The following is a 12,470-nucleotide window of genomic DNA, read 5'->3' as shown; positions in this document are numbered from 1 at the left end:
CTGGACTGTATAGGAGCTGGACTGTATAGGATCTGGACTGCTCAATTATAAGTGTGCATCACCACACCCAGCTGAGAGTCTTCTTTCAAATCGGATTCAGTTTCAACTGCTGCTTGCACCTATGAGTAATTCCTTCTAGCACCAGGCTGGAAGGTTGTGGGATGACTCCTGCCACACCAGGGATTTAATTAAGGAGAGTACAAAAGTGGTTCCCTAAGAATAGAAGAATTCATTATCTGGGGATCATAGAACTTCAAATAATCCACCAGGAATAATCCCTCATAGGTGTCCTAGGTACTTGGGTTTTAGTTCATTCCAGTTTAGCCGAGTTGACAGCTTTGGCTGGTCCCCTGGGGGCATCTAAGCTGTGAGACTTCTTTTCCCCAGTGGGGACACATCCCAGCACTGGGGTTGCAAAGGCAGGTGGATCTTGATGACTTTGAGGTCAGCCTGGTGGTGATGGCTATTCCCCATTGTTAACTTGACTATATCTGGAATAAACTACAATACAGATTTGGAGCACACCTGTGATCCAGATTTTTTTTTGTTTGTTTTTGTTTTTGTTTTCGAGACAGGGTTTCTCTATGTAGCCCTGGCTGTCTGGAACTCACTCTGTAGACCAGGCTGGCCTCGAACTCAGAAATCCGCCTGCCTCTGCCTCCCAAGTGCTGGGATTAAAGGCGTGCGGTGATCCAAATCTTGAGGCTGGAAGACACAGACTTTTAATGCAGATCTTGAGACACACCTTTAATCTGGGACACACTTTCTGCTGGAGGCCTATATAAGGACAATGGAAAAGGGAAGTGTTCATTCTTTGCCTGCTTGTACTTACTGCCAGCATATCTGTTGGAACCAATTTCTTCAGGATTCCAGCTTATACAGAAGACCAGCTGAAACATCCAGCCTGGTAGGAACAAGCAACTCCTAGATTCCTGGACTTCCTGTTCACAGTTGCCCATTGTTGGGTTAGTTGGACTGCAGCCTGTAAGTCATTCCTATAAATTCCGCGTGTGTGCATGTGTGCACGTGTGTGTGTGTGTGTGTGTGTGTGTGTGTGTGTGTATGTGTGCATGTGCATTCTATAGTTCTGTTACTCTAGAGAACCCTGACTAACACTGGTCTACAGAGTGAGTTTCAGGACAGCCAGAGCTACACAGACTATCTCAAAAAGCCAACAAAATGCTGGGCAGTGGTGGCGCACGACTTTAATCCCAGCATTTGGGAGGCAGAGGCAGGCAGATTTCTGAGTTTGAGGCCAGCCTGGTCTACAGAGTAAGTTCCAGGACGGCCAAGGCTACTCAGAGAAACCCTGTCTTGAAAAAAAAAAAAAGCCAACAAAATAAACAGCTAATCTGGGTGAGGAACGGTGATGTCATTCAAAATGTTTTAATTGAATCTACATTTTTTTTTCCTGAGACAGAGTCTCACTGTGTAGCTCTGGCTGTCCTGAATTTACTATGCAGATCAAGCTGGCTTTGAACTCACGGAGATCTGTCTGCCTCTCCCTTCCTCCCAAGTACCAGGATTAAAAGCATGTGATGTCTATAATTTTATATCGAGCCACATTCATAGCTATTCTAAGTTAGGGGTTGTACATGTCTGGTTGTCTATGCTACACTGGCAAATTTCCTTCACATTTCAGAGGCTTGACCAAATAGAAGCTAGCTGACTTCATACTTTGTTTGCTGTACTGAGAAGAACTGGAGAGAAATTTGATACACACTGAGAAACCCTAGCTACTGGGAAGTCTACGTTTTTTCTTTCATTTTTCAGTTACTTGCCTTTCCTACAAATTAAATCCATATATTCTTGGATCTACTACAAGGACAGCCTCACTAGTGACAACATTCCTTAAGAAAATAGATTCACTTTCTCCTGAAAACTATCAATAACCAATAGCTCTTTAGCTAGGGGGGGGACTCTGCCCACTTTCTCTCTCCATGCTGAGATTTTGTCTGACCTGAGCTTGCACAGGCCTCATGTATGCTGTCCCAAGCATAGTGAGTTCATTTGTGCAACTGTTCTGCTGTGCCCAGAACAGTTTCCTTATAGTTATCCACTGCCCCTGAGTTGCATCTCACTGAGGAGAGTTAAGAAATAAAAATATACATTAATATAAATTAGTCTCAGATACTGGTGTATACTAAAAAGTTAAAATAAGGTCTATCCTGTTATTTTTCTGCCTAATACCTATTATTGTGTGTTATAAAAAGATAGAGATGAAGGGGATATGTTTGAGGGAAGTAAGGTATGTGTCGGGGATGGGGTGCCTCAGCATGGGTTTGCAGGGGTACCCTTTCGCCTTCAGAGGTATTAGCTACATGAAGGTATAGTATAGAATAGAGTTTATTTAGAGCATGGGAATTGAGAGAAAGGCAGAGAGAGAAAGACAGACAGAGAGAGACACAGAGAGGAGTAGACAGTGGCCAAGAGCACATGGAGAGAGATGGGGGAGGGGAGTGGGGAGAGCAAGAGTAAGAGGGCAAGAGAGATAGAAGAGGGCAAGCAGCTCCTTTTATAGTGAGTCAGGCATACCTGGCTATTGCCAGGTAACTGTGGGGCAGAGCACGGACTAAATGTCAGCACTCATTCCCATTCTTGTTACCATGGACCCCAATTTAGTATGGACCTACATTTGTCCTGCCCTAGATACTGGGCCATCATCGTTCTCCACCAGTTCATGTCCTGAATCTACTTCTCTTGATGCTTAGAAGGTGGCTGTTTTCTAGATGTGGATTTTTGATGCTCTAGACTTGGAAGAATTTTCCTTTTCCTACAAAAGGAGAACATTTTGAATGGTTTATCCATGCCCCCCCCCCAACTCTCTTCCTTTTTGCCTTGACTGTGAGTTAGAAGTCTGGCTCTAGCATCAAGCTTTTTGTACATGAAGATGACAAACATGATGCAGACAGCAGAGCGGAACAGAGTTCGTTCATGATGCCATAACCGACCAAGTAGCTAAAAGTCTCCTGGATTTGCTGTAGAAGAAATATGAACTTGGGCCAAGCAGTTGTTGCTTGCTATCCAGTCCATTGTTAATTATCCCAGAGTAGAGTTTGTTTGTATGTTTGTCTGTTTGTTGGTTGGTTGGTTGGTTGGTTTTTTGAGACAGGATTTCTCTGTGTAGCCCTGGGTGTCCTGTAACTCACTCTGTAGACCAGGCTAGCCTCGAACTCAGAAATCTGTCTGCCTCTGCCTCCCTTTAATCTGGGATTAAAGGCGTGTACCACCACTGCCCAGCAGGCTTTTTTTGGCTTTCCGAGACAGGGTTTCTCAGGGTTTCTCTGTATAGCCGGGGCTGTCCTGGAACTCGTTTTGTAGACCAGGCTGGCCTCAAACTCAGAAATCCGCCTGCCTCTGGCTCCCAAGTGCTGGGATTAAAGGTGTGCACCACCACTGCCCGGCCCCAGAATAAAGTTAAGGCTTTTAAGAGTTGTTGAAAGTGTATTATAACACTGAGCTTCAGGAGTTAGGTGGCCTTGATAAACTAAGACTATGTTCTTCAGCCAAGCACCAAACAATGGCAGAAGGGACATGGGGCGTGTGCTTGTATCTGGTGTGTCAGAACCCATGAAGCATAGCCTCTGGGTGGGAGTTGGCTGGAAACATTAATTGTTCTCCAGTACTGGTTTCCTGGCTTATGGGTTCATGTGGCACTGGAGGATGGAAAAGTCATAGTCACCAAGTCTGTTTAGGGTCCTGTTTGGGGTGGAGTGTATCTTAGTTAGGGTTTTACTGTTGTGAGCAGACACCATGACCAAGGACCAAGGACAACACTTAATTAGGGCAAGCTTACAGGTTCAGAGGTTCAGTCCAGTATTATCAAGGCAGGAACATGGCAGCTTCTGGGCAGGCATGGTGCAGGAGGAACTGAGAGTTCTACATCTTCATCTGAAGGCTGCTAGAAAACTGGCTTCCAGGCAACTCAGAAGCCCACGCCCACGGTGACACACCTATTCCAACAAGGCCACACCTCCTAATAGTACCACTCCCTGGGCAAACCATATTCAAATCATCACAGAGTGGAATTCTGGAAAATGGTGGTAGGGAGCTGGGGGTCGGGGGTGTGGGGGAGGATATGTGCTTCATGAGTCATCCAAACATGTTGCCTGCTATCAAGGATGACTGTTCCTGGAAAGTGTGGGGAGGAAAAGATTCTTCTAGAGAGAAGCAGATGAGCAGAAACTGACTGGTTCAAGCACCGTCTATCTTTCGTAGACCCTGTCGTATTTGTCTTTGGAAACTAGGTCATGATCATGCAATTTGAGACCTGAATAATTCTCTCTGCCCATTCAAAAGTGAGACCTTCTGGGATTAAAGGCGTGCACCACCACTGCCTGGCTCTTAAGTCATTTAAAGGATTGAAAAGCCAGTAGATTCATAGAAGATCATAATAAAAGATTTATAATATTTATAAAACAAATTATTTTTATTATAGGTGTTGAGGTCCAAGAGTCACAAACCACACAAATACTGCTCTTAGTGAGACTGGGATGGTTTTGTAAAAGCACATCCTAAGACTAAGATCAGGGATGTAGCCCAGAATTTGGGGGCCAAGGCTATGCCTGAACATCTTTCTCTGACATCTTATAAAGGCTAAAACCACAATGAGCTCCACACAAATACAGGAAGTACTTACTGCCCGGTGGTCAGCCACTTAGATGTAACAATTCATATTGACCTCTAGTTTGATGGTTCCTGTGTAAAGCTTCGTGGGATTTCCTAAGATTAGCAAGCCTTATAGCTTAATAACAGACTATCTGATCAGCATGACCTTACTCTGAGTCAAGTTGTTTTTCTGTGTCAGTGACTGATAGGGTATATTACAGCAAAAATATGAAATCATTGGCAGGCATGGATCAAAATGGCTACATCTGTGCTGGGGTGGGGGGCATACCTCAACATAAATGTGTTTAGTAAATTAATACAGTGACAGCATTTCTTTATCCTAACTAGCTACCAATAAGAACACAGACCAAGTTATATTTTCAAGTTTCACCTCAATATCTGGGCAGTCAAATAGTCTATCTTAACCCCTAAACTAATCTGGCCACATCACAGCCATGATCCCAAATAATACTTGCAGTTAGGGTTTCTATCATCCAGCAAAACTCTTCAAAAGTCTTTCTTCCTCCCTTTTCTTTCTTTCTTTCTTTTTTTTTTTTTTTCCGAAACAGGGTTTCTCTGTGTAGTTCTGGCTGTCCTGGAACTCAACTCTGTAGACCAGGCTGGCCTCGAACTCAGAAATCCGCCTGCCTCTGCCTCCCAAGTGCTGGGATTAAAGGCGTCCTCCACCACCGCCCGGCATCTTCCTCCCTTTTCACAGCCAATCTCCTCTTCCTTCTATCACCTCCTTTCCCTGGCTGGTGCAAGTCCCGACGCCCTATTCTCTCTTCTACCTAGCCATTGGATGATCAGCATTTATTGACAAGGCGGAGAATAAGTGGTAAGAATTGTTTACACAAACTTGACAGGGATTCTTGACATAAGCATTACGTAGCGGTGTCAGATTGAAACAAGATATGAGGCAGAGAAATCAGCATTTGAATAACACAAGGGTAAACTTTACTCAGTGCACTCAGGAAAATTTTATGCCTACAAGATTTAACATGAAACAGAATATGCCTGTCCATACCTCCTGAAGCACAACCAACTTGGTTTATGCTATTCCAAACTGTGTGTGTGTATAAAAATACAGACAAAGCCTTTTAAAAGCAAACACACAGCTGGGGAGTGGTGGCGCATGCCTTTAGTCCCAGCACTTGGGAGGCAGAGGCAGGCGGATTTCTGAGTTCGAGGCCAGCCTGGTCTACAGAGTGAGTTCCAGGACAGCCAGGACTACACAGAGAAACCCTGTCTCGAAAAAAACTAAAACAAACAAACAAACAAAAAACCACACACAAACAAACAAACAAAAATCCAAATTGGCTCATATGATTCTCTTTGATGTCCCCTTCTCAGAATGATGTGCCACAATTGACTTTGCTCATTCTGTCATATGTTGCAGGTTACCACTTTTATTATCATACCTTTCTGTATACACGTGTGTGTGTGTGTGTGTGTGTGTGTGTGTGTGTGTGTATGGCTGGGGAGATGGCTCAATGGTTAAGAGCACTGACTGTTCTTCCAGAGGTCCTGAGTTCAATTCCCAGCAACCACATGGTGGCTCACAACCATCTGTAATTGGGCCCAATGACCTCTTCTGGTATGTCTGAAGAAAGGGAGTGATAGTGTACTCACACATGTTAAATAAATAATAAATATACATATATATGAACATATATACATATATAATACATAGATGTGTCACACACATACATACACATAAGTAACAGTTAGAGATGCTGAACCTAGGCAGAGCCTTTAATATACTAGACAAGTGTTCCACTGCTGAACTGCTACATTCCAGACCCACACATACACACATGCACACACACACACACACACACACACACACACACTGTTTTATTTGTTTGTTCATTTGTTTTTTGGGTTTGTTTGTTTCTAGTTTTGGTTTTTCCTTTTGGAGCAATGTGTGAATGGGTCATGTAGCCCTGGCTGGTCTTGAAATCTTCCTACTTTAGCCTCCAAGTGGTACGGTTACAGTCATGTGCACCGTGCCCAGCCTCATGTGACTGTGTTGGGTACTGGTAAGTGGTATGGCTACAGACAAGTGTACCATGCTCAGCTTCATGTGACTATGTTTTCAGGTGGAGGATTGGGGCAGAGTGTAACTATGTAGGCGACTGTATTCTAAGGAATGTATTCTAAGGAATGTAAAGTTACTTTACAAAGTAACTTCTTGCCGGGCAGTGGTGGCTACACAGAGAAACCTTGTCTCTAAATAAATAAATAAAAACAAAAAACAAAAACAAACAAACAAAACAACAACAACAAAAAAACAAAGTAACTTCTTAAACAAGAAATGCTAACTTGAGGGCTCGAGAGATGGCTTAGTGGTTAAAAGCATTAGCTACTCTTCCAGAGGATCTGGATTTAATTCCCAGCATCCACATGGCAGCTCACACCTGTTTGTAACTCCAGATCCAGGGGATCTAGTTCTCTCTTCGGGACACCAGGCATGCAGGTGATGAACAGACATACATGCAGACAAAACACCCATACATACACATAAAATAAAAATAAAATCTAGTTGCTGGGCATAGTGGTGAACTCCTTTAATTCTACTCAGGAGACAGAGGCAGATAGAAAAGAACTCTGATTTCAGGCCAGCCTGGTCTACATGGTGATTTCGAGGAGAGCCAGGGCTACATAATGAGACCCTGTCTCAATAAAACAAACAAACAAACAAACACACTTTAAGACAATTTTTAAAAAAGAGATACTAACATGAACTCACTTAAAGACAATTTTAAAAAAAGAGATACTAACCTGAACTATTCATGGTTTCTTTTTGTAGTGATTTGAATAGTTTTCTGATTAAAAAGAGAGATTCTAACCTGATCTATGCATGGTTCCTTTTTACAGTGATTAGAATAATTTTTCGATTATACTGTGCCCTTCTTCATCTCAGTTTACATCTGATATAGTGGTTATACACTAGTTGTGCAAACCATGTATGAGCATATTAGACAGATCTTGTGGACAGAATCTGTCTACTCTGTGAGATTAAACTCTGTACCTCGTGGTACAGTCATTTCAGTCCTGCCTCTGGGGTTTCAAAAAGCCTGTGCTTGCAGCTAAGTTGGGAGTATGAATTACACAGGCTGTGGTCTCTCCCTTCATATGCATCTTGTCGCTGGTCTTCAGCTTAGCCTCTAGGATCACCTTAAATTGGTGGTCAGGGCTTGCTTCTCTCATCCTTTGAGTCCTCAAATGTGACATTCTCTAATCAATCTCTATGAGATTTCAACATCCCACCTTAGTTCCTCTCAAATAGTCTCTACCCCAGTTTTGGTTTTCTCTACAGCAGCTTTTGCTTAGCATTTCTTCACATGTGCCTCCTGTCTGACATTGGTACTGGCAGGGGTGTGTGCTTTACCCTCTGGTGCTTCTTGACTGGCTTAGGAGCTGGGAGTCTTACCATCTTTGTTTGTTGTTGTTGTGATAAGACATTTTAGCAAAAGCAACTTAAGAGAGAAAGGATTTATTTGATGAATCACAATCCCAGATTTTAGTCCTGAAGTTCAGATGGGAACTTGAAACAGCTGATCACACTACCTCTATAATCAAGAGAAAAGAACAATAAATTAATGTGGGCATGCTAGTGCACAGTTCATTTTTCTCCACTTATCCAGTTCAGCATTCTTTGCCTAAGGAACGGTGTTACCCACAGTGGGCAGGTCTTCTCACCTCCGTTAAGACATAATCAAGAGTGTCCTCATACCTCCTTTTTCTATTTTCTCTCTGTGCATGCAAGCCCTTTCTCTCTTTCTCTCTTTCCCTCTCTCCCCATGGCAACTTTCCTGGCCTCCTTCCTTGGGGCCAGTGAACTCACCCACCTGAGATCAGCTTCCCAATAAACCTGTCTTTAATACATTCTTTAAAAAAAAATTAGTTCTTACAGACAGGATCACAGATTTAGACAGTTCCTCACTGAGATTCCCTACTCAATGTGATCCTAGATTGTGTTATTAATAATATCACAGAGCCCTATGGATGAACACCTTTTTTTGCAAATAGTTTGGACTTCTTGTTCAGCAGAATCACATGTGGGAGTTCCATTGGAGACTCTTCAGATGCTTCTACAGAAGTATCATCAAGAATAATGCCAACACAATTCCAATATTGCACACAGATAATCTTCTGTGTGAAAGAGTAAGAGCCGGGAGGAAATAGGCAATGTGAAAAGAGAGAAAAAGAGAAAAGGGAGTTGAAGTCAGAGAAGGATGTAAACAGATACGGAGTTAGAGATGTGAAAGGTAATGTACCTTCTGCTACCTTGTAGCCTTTGAGAGAGGAGATAACAGTAACAAATAATGTCTACTAGCATGGAAACATTGTAGTTAGTGGTTTAAATTATGTGAAGAGGGACATCAAAGGCCTTATCAGCACTGCCAACATTGCCTAGGGAAAATTCTGCCCAGTGGGTCAGCCTGAGAGGAAATTGTAACTGTTAAAAGTAATCCCAGCACTTGGGAGACAGAGGCAGGCAGATTTCTGAGTTCGAGGCCAGCCTGGTCTACAGAGTGAGTTCCAGGACAGCCAGGGCTACACAGAGAAACCCTGTCTCGAAAAAACAAAACAAACAAACAAACAAACAAAAAAGTAATTACAGGAGGCAATTGAAAATGATTACAGATTTCATGTAGTGTTGTCATTTGTATCAAATAGTGATAAATTATTAAGGTAGTTTGGCAACCTATCTCGTCTTTACTAATGCTTGAAGTGAAGAAAAAAACAGAAACAGACAATAGTAAAGCAAGTAAGTGTAAGTGCAGCCAATTTACAAATAGACAGGAGGGAAAAGAAACAGCTGCTGGTATTTACTCAAAGTTATTCCTAGACATAGATAGTACCAAGGCCGCCGGCACAGACTGCAGAACAAATGCGTTTTCCTAAACTCCAGTCCCATTTTCAGAGAGTAAACCAAGAATTTTATTTTAAGCCAGTGTATGACACATGTCTGTAATTGCAACTTGTAGGAGGTAGAGGCAGGAAGATCAGGCAACCTCTGTTGATTTTGAAACCCTGTTTAAAATGAAGAAAAAAAGGGAGGAAGAGAAGAAAGAAGGAATAGATTGCCAATTGGACATATTTGTTTGTTTTGAGACAGGGACTTGCTATATAGCTTAGCCCAGCCTTGAACTCTTATGGAATTATAAGCATGTGCCTCCACGCCTAGCCAACCTACATTAAAAAAAAAGTTGAATTCATGTTCAATAATAACAGACATTGTTCCAGCACTTGGGGGAACCAATAAATAAATAAATAAATTAATTAATTAATTAAAATAAAATAAGAGACTTGATTCTCAGAACCATGTGCAAGTGAGATCATGAGGCGTTTGTCCTTTCTGGGTCTCCATTATTTCTCTCAGTATAATGTTCTCTGGTGTAACCATTTGCCTACAGATTTCATTCTTTGTTACAGCTGAGCAGAATTTTTCACTATAAATGTTTACCACATTTTATTATCTATCCATCCATTGACGGGCATTTAGGCTTTCCCCATGTCGTAGCTATTGTGGATAGAGCAGTGACTAACATGGGCAAGCAGGCATATTGATTAATATGGGTGAGCATGCATGTCTGCAGTAGGAAATAGAATTATTCAGGTATATGTCTGGGAGTATGTAGTAGGATCACATGGTGGATCTACTTCTGCTGTCCTGAGGAGCTGCCACATTGATTTCCACAGTGCCCTCACCAGTCTCTACTCCCAACAGTGCATGAGGCTTCCTTGAACCCCACCAACATCTGTTGCCTTTCGTTTCCTTAATCTTAGCTATTCTGACTGGGTTAACATGACATCTCAAAAAGTTTTAACTCATTTCCCTGATGGTTAAGGATGATGAGCATTTTCTACAATATTTCTTAGCCATTTTTTATTTGCTAAGAACCATTTTCTAATTCAAATGTGAGCTCTAAATTTCGTCTTCTTGGTGGTCGCAAGCTGGGTGTGGGGTACCCGTGTGTTTACTCATGAGCCCATATTTACCATTGCTGTTTTTCTTTCAGATGAGCACCTTCTACTGACCAGCAGCAATGGCTTTTAAGGACAGCAGCAGCAGCAAGTAAGTGTAGAGTCCACGATTCAAAAGAATGTAACATTTAAAATGGCATTTATCTTTACAATCTGATATTCTAAGAAGTTCCAGCTGGCATAGTGATGCCTGCCTATAACGCTAGTACTCTAGAGTCTTAAGCCAGCTTGAACCACACAGAAAGACCTTCCAGGGCTCTGTAGTAAGACCCTGTTTCAAAAAGCCAAGCAAGTAAGCTGGATGTTGTGGTGCACACCTTTTGTCCCAAGACTTGGGAGGCAGAGGCAGGCAGATCTCTGGGTGTTAGTAGGATGTAGCTACACACCTGTACTTCATGGGCTAGGGAGGATTATCAGAAGTTCAGTGTCAAACAGGAACATATACAGAGGGAGGGAAAAGTGGAACTATTACCTAGGTCATCAAATTCTATGTTTGGGATACTGGCCTGAACATATGTTACTGGTTTGAGGAAACACACACATTGAGGCTGTGCCTAATGGATGTCTTTATGTGTGCCTTCACAGAGGGGATTCTCTTAATACTTACCTTTTATTCTCCCTCATTTGTCCTACTCGGCGTGTGCAGTATAGAAGTTGCCTTCTATACAACAAAGACAAAGTGACAAAGTGACTTCTATGCAAAGTGACAGGTGTTAATTGTGTAGAGTACACTGCCTTTGTGATGTGTTCTCTGTACTAACTTTGATGCAGTCTTGAAGAATACCTCCATGGATATCCAGAAAATATTTTAAATAATATAGGTAGCTATTTAAAGTAGCTATTCAAAAACACATTAAAATTTTAAAAATATGATTTACACCATTCAATTAATATTTATTGTGTAAGAAGTGGACCCTGGGAACTCAGGACCAAGTCTGTTCTTCCTGCTTCCTCCCCTTTGAGGGTCACTTATGGAATTCAGTGTTGTGGTCTGGAGGTCCCGTTGTGAATCTTGGTACATTTTCCTCCCCTACTACAGGGACAACATGGGACCTTCTAAGATCAGAATATAAAACTGCCCCCATTTGTCTTTAAATTTGTTCATAATTTTGGCTACACATAAGTTTTATATTCTTGCATAAGTGTCTTGTCCTTTATATATTGGTTTTGACTGTACTTCCAAAGGTCTTTCCTACTCCATGGCTATTAAAAAAAAATGTCCTGTATTCTTAGCTGACATTAAAGTGGCTTCAGTTTTTTTATTTTAAATGAGAATTCGTGGAATTCGTGGCGGATCTGGTCTTCATATGGGCTTGGGTTGGCCTTTCACAGCATTCCAAGAGGATGATCTGTAGATATTTCATCTAGCAATCTAGATTTTCAGTTCTTGAGATTTTTAAGTTTAAGGAGCCCTGGAGTGTTATGCTGTATAGCCATACTCACACAGAATGGAGTGCATGTGATTCAGTACACATATTCTCTTTCTGAAAGATTTGTGTGTGTGTGTGTGTGCATATATATACATACATACATACATACATATATATGGGTGTGCACAGTCTCTCTTATAAGTGCAGGTGCTCCTAGAGAAGTGTTGGATTCCCCTGAAGCTGTAGTTTCTGGCTATTGTGAACTGTTGTGAGCTGTGTATGGGGGGAACTCCAGTCTACTGCAAGTGTGTGTGCACTTAACCACTAAGCAATCTCTCCAATCTCACCTTGTCTTTAAGAAAGAGTTTCATGTAGCCCAGGGTGACCCATAGCCCAGTCTAGCCATCCTGACCTTCCTGTCTCCACCTTCTGCAGCCTGGGACTGGGTAGACTTAACCCTCTGTGAGGGTTTGAACACTCAGCTCCTTTAGGTCA

At 42.1% G+C, this 12,470-nt stretch overlaps 1 protein-coding gene across 1 annotated transcript in view; it reads left to right on the top strand.

Moving 5' to 3' along the window:
• Aff1 (AF4/FMR2 family member 1) overlaps positions 1-12,470 on the top strand; it is a 157,775-nt gene that overhangs the window by 8,897 nt on the left and 136,408 nt on the right. The window contains exon 2 of the mRNA XM_028773641.1: positions 10,641-10,696. Within this exon, the coding sequence (XP_028629474.1) occupies positions 10,668-10,696 (29 nt within the window). The 5' untranslated portion in view covers positions 10,641-10,667. The remainder of the gene's footprint in view (positions 1-10,640; positions 10,697-12,470) is intronic.

Source organism: Grammomys surdaster, unplaced genomic scaffold (genome assembly GCF_004785775.1).
Source record: "Grammomys surdaster isolate TR1022 unplaced genomic scaffold, NIH_TR_1.0 233, whole genome shotgun sequence".
Lineage (NCBI taxonomy): Eukaryota > Metazoa > Chordata > Mammalia > Rodentia > Muridae > Grammomys > Grammomys surdaster.
Note: the sequence above shows the minus strand (reverse complement) of the source record. Positions and strands in the feature narration are given on the sequence as shown.